The sequence below is a fragment of the Miniopterus schreibersii genome, assembly GCF_964146895.1.
Source record: "Miniopterus schreibersii genome assembly, chromosome: 8".
Lineage (NCBI taxonomy): Eukaryota > Metazoa > Chordata > Mammalia > Chiroptera > Miniopteridae > Miniopterus > Miniopterus schreibersii.
In genome coordinates this window covers 19,699,481-19,715,858 of record NC_138109.1, presented here as the reverse complement: position 1 = coordinate 19,715,858, position 16,378 = coordinate 19,699,481, and the positions used below count along the sequence as shown (strand labels likewise).

Sequence of the window (16,378 nt, the reverse complement as noted above, 5' to 3'; positions counted from 1 at the left end):
GGCCACAGAAGGACCTGAGCCCTCCACGTGGAGGGGTCCACGTGGGGCAAAGACGGGAGGGCTTCCACCTCTTCACTCCTTTCCCTTTCTGCCTCCCAGCCCTCCAGGGTTCCCTCAGAGAGGGGAGCCCAGAGCCCAGTGCCTTGGCACACAGCATGTGCTCAATAAACAGGGAGTGTGGCTATATCTTGATATGGATGAATATTGGTTTCCCTTCCCCTGAGGGCCCAGAACCTCTGCTCCAGTCATTCCTGATCAGCAGCAGAAAAACTCTGTTCAATTTAGTGCTACCATATTTTCTGATGCCTCCTATGGGTGGGCACTCTCTCCTAGGGCCAGAGAACAGAATTTTCCTTGGAAGCTAAATAGCAACCCAAACCTAGTGTTGATAGCTAATATTTATTGGATACTTACTGTGGGTCAGGCAAAGGGAGAACGCATTACATGGATGTGGCTCATCCTTCTGACAGATGAGAAAGTGGAAGCTCAGGAGAGGTTAAGTGACCTGTCCAAAGCCCCAGGGCTAAGGGTGGCAGACCCAGATCTGGCTAACCATGAGCTTTTAGTTAGCCCAGGAAGGGTTCGATGGCGGTGTCCACCCCAAAAGCCACCATTCCAGTCCTTAAATAACCCTTGGGGTGGATGTGTCACCCTGAGGCAGGAGGAAAAGATTTCCAGGAGGTCGATTGCTCTTCTGGGCCACACTGGACTAGCTAATTCTCATTCATTTATTCAGCAAACATTTATTAAGAATCACTGTTGGCATCCAACACCAGGGAGATGGCCCTGAAAAAGTGTAGTTTCTACCGTTCTGGAGCTTACAGTCTTACAGGAAAAACCAGTGAACAAGCAGATAAAATATAAGGGTGAGTGCTGGACAGGTGATGAAGGCCCTGGCCGCCATGGCTCATTTGGTTAAGCACCATCCTATGCACCAAATGTTCATGGGTTCAATTCCTGGTCAGGGCACATACCCAAGTTGCAGGTTCAATCCCTGATTGGCAACCAATTGATGTTTCCCTCTCCCTCTCTAAAATCAATTTAAAAAATGACGAGGTACTAGCCACTGAAGGAGGGCTGGGGCTGGGAAGAATGTTCCAAGATCAGACAACCTCTGGGTCTGGAGAAAGAGGCATTGGGAGTGCTGAAGCTTGATCATACTGGGCAACTTAAAGAGGGTAGGCCTGGTCCAGTGGGCCGTAGGGAGCCATGGGAAGGTTTTGAACAGGAGAGTGGCAGGAACAGATATTTTACAGGCTGTTCTGGGAGATCACTTGAAAATCAAGAGGTTGGACACACTCCATTGGAAGGTGGAGAGGGCCCCCATGTGATCCGAATTTCCAAAAGTGAATCAGCTTCAGGCTGATCTCAAACATATTCCTGGGCCCTGTCCAAGGCTTAGTGAATAGATTCTCTGCCCAAAGGAGTTTTTAACAAGTGCTCCAGGTGATTGTGATGGACAGCTAGGTCTCAAAACACTTAGATTGGATGACTGTCCAAAAGTTTCCATCAGAAAGGCTCATCTGTCTATTTCCTGTAGATTTGCCAAGTAAGGGTTTGGCTGAGTCACTACCTCTCTGAGATTGTTTCTCATTTCTACTTTTATTTATTTTTTGTTAATCCTCACCCCAGGATATTTTTTTCCATTGATTTTTAGAGAGAGTGGGGAAGGGGGGAGATGGAGAGAGGAGAGAGAGAGAAACGTCAATGTGAGAGAGACACATTGGTTGCCTTCTGCACATGCTCCCACTAGGGCCAGGGATCGAACCTGCAACCCAGGTATGTGCCCTTGACTGGGAATCGAACTTGCAACCCTTCAGTGCCTGGGCTGACACTCTAACCACTGAGCCACACTGGCCAGGGCATGTTGCTCACCTCTAATCTTGGGTCATGGGTAAGGTTTGAACTAGACAATACTCAGCAATCCTATGAAGCAGATATTATCACCACAATTTTACAGATGAGAAAGCTGAGGCTTGAAGAGGCTAAACAACTTACCCCAAATCACAAAGCTGGGAAGTGGCTGAGTCTGAGCGTAACCCTCTATATTACATGTTTTTTTATGGGTCTGTATCTTTTCCCAGAAACTGGGCCAGCTTTCCCAGGGCCATGAAGTACATGGGAGTAGACAGGAAGAAACAGGTCAGCAACTGCAACTGTGTGGGCATCCTACAAACATGATGTCTAAAATCTCCCCACATGGGGCTGATGGGGGGTAGTCTCCTTCGGGTATTGCGGACTGGGTAGTCCTGCTGGATAAGTGGAGGATTAGATCCACTCCCTGTGCTTGAGTTGCTCCCAGTCTGGCCATAGCCAGGCACACAAACAGAAAGGTATAAAGGGAGGCCTGCTCTCCCAGAGGGCCTGAAGAGCCTGAGGGAGGGAGCCAAGAGCAACCAGGGAATCTGGGAAAATTTTCTGTAAAAGGGATCTTTTGAACTGGGTCTTGTAGGATGAATTAGAGTTTTCGATCAAAGAAGAGGGAGGCCCTGGCCAGTGTGGCTCAGTTGGTTGGATGTTGTCCCGTGCACTGAAAGGTTGCTCATTTGATTCCTGGTGAGGGCACTTGTTTGGGTTTCAGGCTGGATCTCTGGTGGGGGGTGTGCAGGAGGCAGTGACTGATGTTCTGCCCTCACATTGTTTTTTTTTGTTTTTTAAAAATATATCTTTATTGATTTCAGAGAGAGGAAAAGAGAGGGAGAGAGAGAGATAGAAACATCAATGAGAGAGTCATTGATCAGCTGCAGCCCGCAACCCGGGCATGTGCCCTGGCTGGAAATCGAACCCTGATCGCCTGGATCCTAGGTTGATGCTCAACTGCTGAGCCACGCCCGGCTGGGCTGCCCTCACATTGTTGTTTCTCTTTCTCCCTCTCCCTTCTTCTCTCTCTAAAAATCAGTAAAAAATCTTAAAAAAAAAAAAAAAGAGAAGGGAGGACATTTATTGAAGGGTAAAGGACTAGTCTGTGCAAAGGCATGGAAGGGTATGTGTGTGGGAAATGATGGGAACAGCAGAAACTGAAGAAAACAGGGGAGGAGATATGACTGAAAGGAACCCATGGTTGGGTGGGGAGAGGGGTTAGGTTGGAGATTTTATTAAATTTTTTTAAAAGAATAGTTTGTCAATTTTTAGAGAGAGAGAGGAAGGGAGATGGAGAGAGAGAAACATCAATGTGAGAGCAGAACCCTGAGAGTGAAACCTGGGCATGTGCCTTGACCAGGAATCAAACCCAGCAGCCTTCGGTGCACAGGACAATGCCCAACTAACTGAGCCACACTGGCCAGGGCTCATTTAAATTTTATTTAAGTTTTTGAAAGATTCTTTGGCCAACAGAATGGAAATGCACTGAAAGGGACCATGGAAGGCAGGGAGTTGCTAAGGGGTCTAGGTAAGAGATAATGATGATTAATTTGAGAGACATTCAGGAGGTGTAGGTTCTATGCACAAACTGGATCTTGGAAATAATGCAAAGATGAAGAGACCTTGAAGATGTCACTTGGATTTTTGGCTTAGTGAATAAGTAATGCCATAAATGGACATAGGATATTACAGAAGGAGAAATAAATTTGGAGTATACTGAACATACCAGTGACTGTTTACTGAGCACTTAGGAGATTCTGAGCACTGTGCCAAGCACTTTATACACATTAGGTGATTTAGTACTCAGAACAACCCCAGGGGGTGGGTACTGTTGTATTTTTAAAAACATAGTTTTTCTGAGATTAGCAGGCAGCAGAGGCAGGATTTGAACCCACATCTATCTGATTCCTAAGTCTTGAGCCCCACGCAGTTCTGCCTGATGGAACTGCTAGCCATCACTTGGGACTCAGCTCAAGGGCAGGTTCCTCTGGGGAGCCTTCCTTAATTCTTCCTGGGGTTCCTCCTCTGTGCCACTTGTGCATACTTCTATTGCCACTTTTCTCACACTCTTGACATCTTTAAAAAATCCTTACATGAGAATCTGTTTATTGATGAGAGAGAGAGAGAGAGAGAGAGAGGGAGAGAAACATTGATGTCAGAGAGAAACGTCGATCTGTTGCCTCCCGCACACGCCTCAACCCGGGATCCAACCGGCAACCTTTTGGTGCATGGGACAATGCTCCAACCAACTGAGCCATCTGGCCAGGGCACTCACACTGTTGACATTTTGTAGACCAGTCTGCTTCCCCGTTAGGCAGAGAACTGAGGGCAGGGATGGTCCCAGTCATTTTTTTTGTACCCCTGATGCCTAGCACATGTTAATTGGCTGACTGAACGCTGATTATTCTAGGTAATTCTGTTCCCTTCTCTACCTATTCAACTAGTAAATAAATTATACGAATGACAGTTTCCTGCATATTTCTTTATACGATTCCTTTCTTTCCATCCCCACTGCCAGAGCTTAGCATTGAGCTCTTTGAGATTATAGAGGGAGGGTTAATAATGCTGTCCAGGAGGCTTCTACAGTGGTATTCCTAAAGCTTGAAAAATGAGCCATAGATACTTGGTAAAGAAAAGGAGGAAGGGCACTCCAGGTAGATGAGAAAGCATAATTAAAGGCACAGAGGTGTGAAACAATTTGGTCTGCATGGAGGAATGGGAGGAATTTAGCATGTGTTACTAACGATAGATAAATATGCCTGGCTGAGACTAATGGAATGAGAGTGGAAAAGCAGGGCTAGGCAGGAGCATTATGTATGAGCTTGGGCTTTGGTGTTTTGTTTTCTACACGCAACAAAATAGATGTCTTACAGGGAGCAGTGGGGACACAGAGAAGGGAGTGAATACTTGTACCTAAAGGGTCAGGTGAAACTTAGGTTTTACTATATTTGTATTATTTGTAGACTAACAACAGTACCCATTTATTTCTCTGCTTGCTATGTGCCTGGTATAGCACTTTACTTACATAATCTTATCTAACCCTCATAATATCCTGTGAAATAGGTGTTATTACCTCTACATCTAAGAGGAAAAGGGGGCTAAGAATTAATACTGTTCCCAAGGTCACAGTTAGAAAGCGAGCCCAGATCTGAAGAGTTCTTAAGCACTAGATTATATTCTGCTAAAGAGAGCTTCTTGAGGGCAGTGATCATGTCTGTGTGTGTGTGTGTGTGTGCGTGTGTGCACGCGCGTGCTCCGACCTAGGTCTCAGACGCGCTTGGTAAAATCTGTTGAACAAGTGAATGGATGATCTTTGACTTTCTCCACCCGAAAAGCGAACGGCTAAGTCAGCGGTAAACCTCCTGGCCCCCAGGGGGCGTGCGTCCACCTCGGCGCAGCGGGGCTCCAGCGCGGACGCCTCGCTTGCTCCGCTCCCGCGACTGGAGCTCAGCCAATCCCTGCGCTCCGAGAGAGCGGGCGTTCGGTGGGCGGGGCCTCGGGCGGGGCCCGCGGGCCGCTGGGAGGGGCAACGCCCGTGTTCCCGGGAAGCCAGCGGAGCGCGGAGGGCGGGGGCCGAACCGGCGAGTGCGCCCCGCGGCTCAGGTGAGCGCGCGGTCCCCGCCGGCGCGCTGTTCCCTTCCCCCGGGCGGCTGCCCGGGCTGCCCGTTGTCTTGGCGACGGCTCCTGGCTTTGACCTCTGAGTTGCAGGAGGGGTTATTTCGGGCGTCCGCTCCGGCCCCGGCCTGGCCTGACGGCTCCCACTCTTCCCGGGGTTTGCGGAGCGAGCCTGGGCGCCCAGCTGGCCCTCTGCGGCCGGGGCTTCTCGGCCTCGGGCACGTGGGTGAGTACGGACGCCGCCGACAGGGGCGTGAGCGTGGTGGGATGGGGACGGGGGACCGGGAGCCCGACGCGGGGAGACGCGAAGATTCTTGGACCCTGACCTCACTTGCGCTCCCATCCGTGGACCGGGCTCGAGGGACGGGCAGGGTTAATCTTCAACCCGCTTAGGTCTTCTCTGGCCTTGTTGGCGATTCTCAAATCTCACCCTGCGGGTTTGGGCCTCGCTGGGCCTCCGGGGCCCGGCACAAGGGCAAGCTGGCCGGCAACCCAGTTGACCTTTACCTGACGGTCAGGCTCCCTCCATGCTGGGCTGGAAATACGCGTCACAGTATGTGCGAGACACTTTTGCCTCTTTCATATGCCTGCCCTGGGGATGACTTGTTAGAGTATCTAGCTTCTTGTCATCAGCAAAGGCACGTGCTGCGTTCCTGCTACCTTTTGGAGGCGGGTGGGTGGATGACTGCCGTGGTTTTACATTAGTGTGTTGCTTGAGCTTTCGTTCATTCATTCAACAAACTTTTTGGAGCATTTTATTTAAGACCGGGCTGGGTGGAAGATGTGGGGGGATGGATAGGGTACAGTGGGGCACAGACATCGTCCTTGCCCTCTTGGAGCCTAAAGTGTTTTGAGGATTGCAGACAAGGGGGGAGGGGGGGAGTAGGCCAGCACAGTGCTGATGCAGAGGAAATGGTTATAATGCTTATAAGTATTAAATAAATGAATTCATTGACTCACTTGAAAATGATTAGAATGTGATTAGGAGGACAGAGAGACCTTGTGCTGCATGTGACAGGTAATAGTTGTGGACTCATACTTGATATGTTTTAAGAAAAGTTGGAAACCTGAATGGAGAGTTACTGTTTAGAGAAAGTGTTTACTTATAAAGAGAGAACTTGCTTAGGAGATGGAGAAGTATTAGATTTGAGATTCTTCTGGGGGTGTCTCTTTTAACAACTTCTAGATCTTATAATTTCACAAATCTCTGAGTATAATCTTAGAGTTTGCAAAAAAAAAAAATGCGGGGTGCCCTTCTAGGTAATGAAATGCCAAGCTGATGGGAAAAAAAAATAGAAGCTCTCCCCAAATTCAGGATTTGTACAGAAACCATACACCCTTGGCAGTGTGTTCTTTCCACCAGAAAGAGCGCAGGATTTGAAATTGGAGGGCCTGGGTTCAAAATAAGTGGCTGTGTTATTTGGGGCACTTTAATATAATGACCCAGAGCCTTTGTAGCCTTAGACAAAAATCCGGGCTGAGAATTTTTACCTCGTAGATGTGTTGTGATGATCAGATGGTGACTACTGTGTGAATTGTCCAGCCGAGTGCTTGGTGCTAAGACAAAGGAGACGGGAGGGGAATCTTGGAGCTGCTGCACTTTTTTCCCTGATGATGGCCCATTATAGTCTTAGGTCCACAGAATGCTGGGATTTCTCCAAAGAGAACTGGACTCAGAGAGAGAAAGGGAGAGAGTCTTCTCAGCCTTGGTAAGGTTTTGATGTCCACTTTAGAGCAGAGGTAGCCAAGCTGCAGAAGTATGTACAGGAGCACAAACAGAATTTTTTAGTTGAGATTTGCGCACGTTACTTAACTCTCTGATAATGCCATCCGCTTCAGGGGGTGGACATGGAGAAAGTCTTCTTTCCCATTCTTGGAAGGTTGGCAAACTGTAGAGGGAAGGCCTATGGTCAAGAATAGGTTTGAAGCTTTCTTAGGTGAGGCCCAGAGGTCCCGTCATAGGGAACTCTGCCATATGTGGTTGCATAATTGTCAAAAAGTATAGTACGTGAAGTGGAGCCTTCTCCCCTTCCCTAACAATTGAATCATTCTAAATTTTCTGGATTGTTTCAGGGACCCAACTGTTGCATAAAGCAAGGTACTCTCTTGCATTACTCTGCATGGGGCCAGGTTGCCTGGTAAATGGGGAGCCTGATAGGGGGTTCATTTGGTGGGGAGGGGAAGCTGGCGTCTCCCTAATGCTGCCTTGTGCTCTTCTACAGATGTCATGTGGCCTGTGTTTTGGACCGTGGTGCGTACTTATGCTCCCTATGTCACATTTCCTGTGGCCTTCGTGGTCGGGGCTGTGGGCTACCACCTGGAATGGTTCATCAGGGGAAAGGATCCCCAGCCTGTGGAGGAGGAAAAGAGCATCTCAGAGCGTCGGGAGGACCGAAAGTTGGATGAGCTGCTAGGCAAGGACCACACCCAGGTGGTGAGCCTTAAGGACAAGCTGGAATTTGCCCCTAAAGCTGTCCTGAACAGAAACCGCCCGGAGAAGAATTAATAGAAAACATAGGGCCTCATGGGCCCTTCCGTAGGCTGTGACTGGTCCTGCCACCATGTTGACCCGGCTCCAGAACCTATATCTGATTTGCACTGTTGCTTATTCTGGCCCCTCCAGCACCACCCAGCCACGCACATACTGGGTGCTCTTCTGTGGTCAGGCAGACAGACACACTAGCAGCTGAGGGGCCAGTCGAAGAGGAAGGCCTGGAGGGTTCTGGCCTGCAGGCTGTATCTGTTGTATGGTGGCCACAACTGCCCACGCTTCTGGGCGCACTGCTGGAAGTAGGGATACGAAAAGAACATTGGCTGTCAACCTCTGCAGGGAGGCAGTTTGGCCTTAAGCCGAAGTGCATGGGATTGGGGTGTTGCCATAAGAGAGATACCACATGTCTGGTTCCTGTTTGCATGGGAAGAATTCAGAAACCTACCTGGCTCCTTCCCTCGTTTGTCCAGCCCTTTGTGCTCACTTTTCCTGAAATCCTGTCCTACCAGCTCAGGAAAGCGGGGAGTCCCTGGGGAAGGAGAACATTTTTCTGTTCTTGGCAGCCCAGGCTGTTCACCTCGGGGCAGGTGAATTTGCTTGAAAATTATTACCATCTTTCACCGCCCCCTCCCCATCACTGTATAGTGCAAAACTTGATTAAAGTGGCATCTGAGAACCATATTGATCTAATGCTATCTTCCAGGTTGTGTTTGGGGTCTCCTTAGGAGTTATGCAAGTGCAAGCATTTCAAGGAAGGATAACATTAGCCTTTAACTAAGGACTCCAGGGTACTGGAAGCTTTGTTTTACTAGTGTGGTTGCACTGGGCCGGGGAGGTGGTGAGTCCTGGAGGCACAGCTTCCGGAAGCTTTTCTACCATGGTAATAAGAGACTTACTGGACCTTTCAGAATCTAAATTAGAATAGACCAGGGAGCTTAACAGTTGGTATCAAATTTTCCAATTTCACACACACTTTTCCCTATAAAAGTAATATATGCACTCGAAAGAACAGTTGGTAGGGATTTTAAAAAAGGGCCCTAGTACAGGTAACATGCTAACACTTTGTTATGTTTTTAGCAATTCCCCATTGCTGGAGGGCATTTGGGTGGTCTCTGGTTCACTAGTATAGATAGTGCAATGAATATTTTGTCCTGCGTTTTGGATTAAATGGTAGGAATAGTAAATGGCATTTTGGATGAAATGGGATGAGCAGTTTTAAGGGTCTGGACACAATATCAAATGCCTTTCCGAAAGGGCTGTAGAAATTTATACTAAAAGCCACCACTTAAGATGCTGCTGGGTCCTGGCCAGTGTGGCTCAGTGGGTTGGAGCATCATCCCATACACCCAAAGGTTTTGGGTTTGATTCAGGGCACATACCCAGATTGTGGGTTGGTCCCTGGTCGGGGTGCATTTGGGAGGCAACCGATAGATGTTTCTCTTTTCTTCCTCTCCCTTCCTCTCTCTCTCAAATCAATAAAAACATCCTCAGGTGAGGATTAATAAAAAAGATGCTGCCGGTGAGGTAGGAAGGGGAGTGAGAGCAGAGGGCAGGAGGAGGCAGAAGAACCTATTGCCTCATGAAGTCAACTGATGTTTAACCTAAGTGAGCAAAGGCAAGTCATGCACATTTGATGAGGAACGAACTGCCTTTACAAAGGGGAAAGGTGTTTGCCTGCTTCATGTCGGGATCTGAGGCCTGACGGTGTTCACAGGTGACGAAGGTAGAATCCCTGACCAGGTGGAGATCCCAGCTGTGGAGGTAGAGGAACTGGGAGGATGTGGAAGGTGGTCGCCCGGGGAGGAGGGAGCAAGTCAGGTTGCCCAGGCCTAGTGGGAATGTTGGCATGAGCTGCTGTTGATTCTCAGGGAACAAATCTGATGGGGAGTCTGGAGAAGGAGTGTCTGCTACCCAAGTAAGGGTGGGATTTCTGGTTCTGAAAGGATATGCCAAGCTCAGCTTGTTTACAGACCTCATTGGCAGACCAGTGCTGCCCCTGTGTGGCAGTCCTGAGTATGACCAAGCCTGGGATCCTTTCACCAGGTTTAACTAGGAGTAGCTAACTGGGATGCCTACAGGGGTCAGTCAGGTGGCATAAATGATCGCACCAGGCCTGAAACTAGAAAGCACAGGCCTGCCTAAAGGGGGCAGTCGCTACTCAGCATCTTCCAATTTGTGCTGCTTGCCCAGAGATACAATTAATAATAATGAATAATTAATAAATTATTAATAAATAATAATTAATTGTTTTTGGCAACCTAACCATTTGTGGCAAATATTAGATCCTGGGAGTGGTTTCCCTTGAGATAGTTTTGAGCATCCTGTACATATGTAGTGTAATAGCCTAAGCAGAACATTAGCGGACAGAAAAGCTACAGAAACAACACAAAAATTTCTTTCCCATAGACTAAGACATTTTTGGATTTTCAGATATTCTAGAATAACCCTGTCAGTGCTGGTGTACCACCTCCCAGGGCCCAGCTGAGGAAGCCCTCCCTCTGTAAATCCAAGTTGCTCCCTTCTTCCAGGCTCACTTTAATTGTACCCCCTTTTAAATAATTTTATTTCCTAGGGCTTGCCCTCACTCAATTTCTGCCTCTGGCAAGTCTATTAATATTCTCGGCTAGCTTTCTTTCCCACGGGCTGGCTGAGGTCTACTGCCGCTGTGCTGCTGTAAATCATGCAAGCTCTCTTGCATGCTGGGTGACAGTAAGTAGCAGGGTGGGTGCAGATGCCAGCAAAGGCAGGCAGGCCAGGGTGCTGGCCAGGGCACCAACTGGTTTTCTTCCATGCCTGCTGCTTCACTCTGAAGGCATAGGACCCTCTCTTGGGCTGGCCCAACAGTCATATTCACTGAAACACTTTAGTAAGTGGACGTGCTTGGGGCTTTTTGCTTTCCCTGCCTTGGGTCTCTTCCCAGCCCAGTGACGGTGGTAGCTTAGAGCAGGGTTATCCTGTCTGAATGCGGCAGGAATCACTTCTCTCCCCTCACCAGCCTGGTGTCTGGTGCTTTTCCATTCTCTCTGGAGCCTTTCCTGTGCCTGCTGCTGTGTTAGCACAAGTCTGCTGGGCAGCTGCCAAGACAAGCCTGCCAGGGAGCCTTTTGACTCTCGTGAGCTTCCTAGGGTCCTGGCTGGTGGGGCTGTCGGTCAAACGAAACACCGTGGGATTAGGCTACCCCGGTCACCTGGGAGCCAGGCAATGACAGTGAAAAGGCTCGCTTTTCCTTTTCCACTTGGACGTGGATCTTGGCATTTGTAGAGTGGTGAGCCTGGGCAGTGTAGAGAAAGATAAGTGGGGCCAAGAGTCTGACAGACCTGAGTGGTGAAGGCTGCCTTAGCAACTAGCTGATTGACCTGGGGCAAGTCACGTAGCCTTTCTGGACCTCAGTATCCTCATCTGTAAAATGGGGGTAAGGATACCTATTTTTGTTGGGTGGTTGTGAGGAGAAGGTAACATGTAAAGTTCCTAACAGAGTCCATGGCAACCAGTAAGTGCTCAATAAATATTAGCCACTTTAATTTTTTTGCAAGAAAAACCTACATTCCCCACAATAGTTGCATGTGTCCTTGTGATCCTGGTGAGGCAGGGATCCAGGGGCGAGAGTGACCTTGGCTGGGAGAGCGGTCAAAGGGACCCTCACAGCTCACAGGCCTGGTGGTTGAGGGCTTCGAGATGAGGAGTGGGGAGGAAGGTGTGGGATGCCCAGGGGTGACACATATCAGGAGAGTGGGTAGAGGAGAGCCTTGGACTTGGAGGCGAGAGAACTGGGTGACCTGAGGCATGCTCCTTCACCTCTCCTGGCCTTGGTTTCCCCACTGCAAAATGGGCACACTGATGTGTTCCCTGCTGATAATGTATAAAGAGTGAGAAACCAGTTTAGAAAGTGCTCTGAAAACATGCAAGTGCTCTTACATCCCAGTAAAACCTCCCTTTTATCGACTCGGGATGGCAGCCAGTCTGAATAAAGACATAGAAATAAATGCTCTTTTATTCCTTCTCTGTACACAGTCTCCCAAAGTACTTGCTAAGTGAGAATCTTTGGGGGGTCAGCTTTAAGAGTAGAGGAGTGCCCTGGCCAGTGTTGCTCAGTGGTTGAGCGTGGACCCATGCACCGAGAGGTCGCCAGTTTGACTCCCTGACAGGGCACATGTGCCGGTTGCGGGCTCCATCCCAGTGGAGGGCATGCAGGAGGCAGCTGATAGATGTTTCTCTCACCGATATTTCACTCTTCCCCTCCCTTCCTCTCTCTAAAACATACTTTAAAAAAGAGTAAAGAGGAGTAATTAGTGTATCAGTCCCAGGTGCTTCTGATGTACTTAAAAAGTTCATTCTTTTTTAATTAAACTTGTTAATGTTATCCGTGCATCACATTCTTTTTACATAATGCAAAGGTAAACCCTGGCTTAGTTTCTGTTTAAAAATTCCAAATGGGTCCTCCCAAATATTTGAGATTTTAAAAGATCTTTATTGGCATCCCAGCAGGGGCAGCTCTTCTGTCTGGAAGGGTTCAAAGTCCTTTATGCCCTTATGCCCCGCTCCACTGCCCCTGTTCCCTCGCTTCCAACCCTGGCTCCACTGACCATTTCTATTTGCTTCAGGGCCTGAGCTGCCAAGTGCTGCTGGAAATATTTGCATAACCCTATTGCTGGGTGCTCTCCATTTGTGGCTTCCGTGTGCAATCCTCAAGATGACATATATATTTTAATCAAAGCTCCTCAGGTTCCTCACCCCATCGCTGGATTCCTCACCCTTTGCTTTGTGCTGTCTTCCACCACCACTACGGTGGTGAAGTCATTTTGGCTAAAAGCCTTTGCAGTTTCAAATCTCATATTCTCATTTTGGTCCTAGTAAATGGTGGCTCTCTGCAGTACTCAGCATTCTTTATGGAATTCTCTCTTGATATCAGCACCATGTCAGAGTCCTGTCTCAGCTCTCCCCACGCTTCTAAATGGCAGTGTTCTTCCAGCTTCATCCTTGGTTTTCTTCTTGCTGGATAGTTCTGGCATCAGCCACTACCTGTATCTACCTTGATGACTCCTAAGTACCTATCTCTAGTTGTGGACTTCCTCCTAAACTCTAGATCATTCTCTGAAACAGCTTACTACACACATCTCTGTCTAGACTTCCCAAATAGTCTGTTAGTTAAAAGTCTTGACCTGGGTTTGAAGCTTAACTGTAGTCTAGTGTGGCTAGAAAGTCACTTACCTTCTCTAAGCATCATCTGTAAAGTGGGGATAATCTACCCACCTCATAGAGTGATGAAGGCTGAGAGAGTGTTTGTAAAACACGCAGCAAGGTGTTTGGCACAGAGTCTGTCTCTTCTGTTCTTTTGTCCCCCACTCCCCACTCTCCTGGGTTCCATCACCCACCTGTGGTGACTCACTTCTATATCTGGGGTTCCTCTTCTGTTCTCCATCTCACAGCCCTGCTTCAGGCCCTCATCATCTCTTGCCTAATTTTTTTATCTCCTCCTGAAAATTCTCCCCATTTCTGCCAGCATTTTCTTTCTAAAACACATCTTTGATAAAGTCACTCCTCACAGACCAAAGCCTCTTTTGAGCCACGTGAGATCCTTCACCGACTTCCAGCCTCTCCCATCATCCCCAGGACAGAGCCTAGTGTTTGCCATTTCCTGAATGTATCATGCCTGTTCAAATCCTGACACCCCCGTGTGCCTCCCGGGCTACCTGTGGACTCCTGTTACACTACAAGATTTAGTACCTGTGGGCCCATACCCACTCCTCTAAGCAGAGATCGTGGCTCCCTCCATGCTTCTCCTGCCCTGAGTTCATTGTACTGCAGCATTTATTACAAGGCACTGTGATGGGTGTGTCTGTTTCCCCTTGGACTGTGAGTTCCTTGAGGGCAGGGACAGTCTCACCTCTGTGCTCTTCGCAGAAGGCCTTCACAGTCATTTCCAATAAAAGCTGAATGAATGAAGAGGCCCCTGAGTGTCTGGGATGGAGCAGGTACTGGGGCTGGGTGCAGATACGAGCCTCTGGAGGACAGGACTCCCAGGTGTGTGCTTTGAGGTGCCAGTGGCTTTGAGCTTGGGGCAGCCGTGTTTTGCTACAGCTTTGCCTTCCCAGAGGCTGTTGAAGAGCTGAACCCAAAGAAATGGCTGCCTGACTTTTCCCAGGGGAAGTGGGGCTTGGGCAGAGGGATGGCTTTCCCCTCTGGGTAGGACCTGGACCTGCAGGGCCCGTGATGAATTTGACCCTGATGACTCTGTAGAGAGGAACAATGTCCTCAGGAAAGCATTCAGGAAACCCTTCGTGTAGTGCTGATCAAAGCTCCCAGCAGCTCAGTGGGGTGGAGGGGAGCGCTCCAAGGAATCCAGGAGGCCCTGGGGTGGAGCCCAGGGGACCGCTTGAGGCCCTTACCAGGTGAGGCTCGCCCTCAGCCTCAGCAGACCCCTGGGCTGACTCCGTGGGATGAGGAAATTCTGAGGACGTGTGGGAATGCCTGGGAGTGGAGGGACGGCTGCTTCTGGAGTCTCTCTGCTTTGTCTCCATTTTCTCCTTAGCACCCCCTCCTCTGGCTGAGGCCTGGGAGGGTGGAGTAGGCTGGTAGGGTGAGGCCTTGGAAGGAATCCTTGCAAACAGGGCAGGCTTTGCTTTCCTCATTTCATCAAGAAGCTGATGTAAAACTTCTTGCATTTATATGAAGCCCTCTTTTCACTTGTCCCTTGTCCCCAGGGAGTTCCACGAGAAGCTTGAAGTGCACTGGCTCTCCTTATGCTAACAACGGGGATCTGAGGCCCAGAGCAGGAAATGGCTCACCCAAGATAACACAGGCAATTCTGGGCAGAGCTGGGCTTGCAGCCACCCTGTGCCCCCCTTCCCTTCCCAGTTTGCATCTTGCCCTCACCCCAAATCGAGGTCAGCTGGCCTGTAGACCGGTTGACTTGAGGGTAAACACCCTTGAGTGCCAGCTTGCCATTGGGCACAGAACAGGCACAGCTACAGCCCTTCTGCTGGCAGCTCACATGATTGAACCTCTGACGGAGGCTGCAGCGTGCTTTTCCTGCCCCCTTCCCGGTTTCGCTTTCCCAGTGCACAGACCAAAGATAAATCTTTGGGGTGGCTCTACCCCTTTGATGCTCTCCAAGCTGTTTTCCCCATGTGTGCGAGGGCAGGAGGTCACAGCCTTTCCCACAGATGCAGTCCTGTGTTAATAATTCGGTCAATTGATGACAAGGTGGATTGTCCAGCTGCTATTGTCCCTAAAGGCCTGTCCTTGGCTGGCGTTTGCCTTACTGACATATGCTGTGGCCTCAGTGCGCTCAGATCCCAGCCCTCCCTCAGCCCCTCCTAGAAACTCGGTTCTGGAGCTAGACTGCTTGGGTTCAAAGCCCAGAACTGCCACTTGTCTCTGTGTGGCTTTTGCCAAGCTACTTAACTTCTCAATGCTTCAATCTCATGTGTTAGATGGGGCTAATATATTACTTATCTCACAGGGTTATTGTGAGGATTAAAAGAAAACACACAGGGCATTTGGAACAGAGACTCAAATATAATTAGCGCTTAGGAAAAGCTGGCTATTTTGATTAGCAGTAGTATTTTTCCATCCCATGGATTAACCCATGGTCTCTCTCTGGGCACTAAAAGTGGGCGGCAGAGTGTAGAGGGGAAACTGAGGCCTATAACGATGCTGTGGCAGAGGCTGGGGAAGGATGAGGCACACTGATCCTCAGTCCTGAGGCCCTGAGCCTCTGCCATTTGATGCTGCTTTGCCTCCTGTTTGCCTCCCACCGCCCAGTCCCTTCTGCATCCCCAGCCCCAGATGGGCCCTAGGTGTAGATGTGAACAAAATCAGCTCCATCTTTGTACCCTGGAGTTTCCACCCTGTGACCTTTGACCAACCTTAGCGTCCTTAGCAAAGCATACCAAAGCTTTCTAGTTGATGATTTGTGTTCCTTAAAATATGTAGCCGTAAATATTTTTGTTAGTAATAGTTAGAATGGCATGACAACTGAGCTAAATATCAAACTGGTAATAGTATCGATTTTAAACATTCATCTATCACAAGACCACCAGGAGGTATGGCCCCTGCATTCTTGGTCTTGTCAATCATTAGTACCTGAGTTATATTATTAAAAAACTCTGTAACGGGTCTGTTAGCAGGAAATAATTTTCACAGAACTGCTGGTCATCTGTCTGCTCCAAACTTACATCCCTGTAGGTAAATTGTCCTCTAATAAATTTGTTATAGTCTATGGAGTTGCCTGCTTTGTTTGTTGGTTTTAAGATACCTTTTCATTATGGTGGCCATGAGACTTTTGCCCCGCTGCCGAACAGGTCCCCAGCACCCCACAGCCCTGGCTTGGCTGGCTCACTGATTGGCCTGCAGGCAGATGGAGATTTCCGGAGGAGGCTGTAGAAGCTGGGCTGAAGGGGCCCTGCCTGG

At 49.0% G+C, this 16,378-nt stretch overlaps 1 protein-coding gene across 2 annotated transcripts; it reads left to right on the top strand.

The window, feature by feature from the left end:
- The first annotated feature begins 5,368 nt into the window (after positions 1-5,368).
- Positions 5,369-12,326, top strand: SMIM12 (small integral membrane protein 12). 2 transcript variants are annotated; one of them, XM_081145695.1, is made up of 2 exons: positions 5,369-5,701; positions 7,698-12,326. In XM_081145695.1, exon 2 carries the CDS (start codon positions 7,703-7,705, stop codon positions 7,979-7,981), a length of 279 nt encoding a protein of 92 aa, XP_081001821.1. In that variant the 5' UTR covers positions 5,369-5,701; positions 7,698-7,702; the 3' UTR covers positions 7,982-12,326. The 2 variants fall into 2 exon arrangements, with proteins under 2 accessions (XP_081001821.1, XP_081001820.1); XM_081145694.1 differs by having other exon boundaries at positions 5,391-5,463.
- The last annotated feature ends 4,052 nt before the right edge of the window (positions 12,327-16,378 follow it).

Bases quoted from the DNA above. Each gene is read 5' to 3' on its own strand.
- SMIM12 (XM_081145695.1), top strand. From the start codon at position 7,703: ATGTGGCCTGTGTTTTGGACCGTGGTGCGTACTTATGCTCCCTATGTC.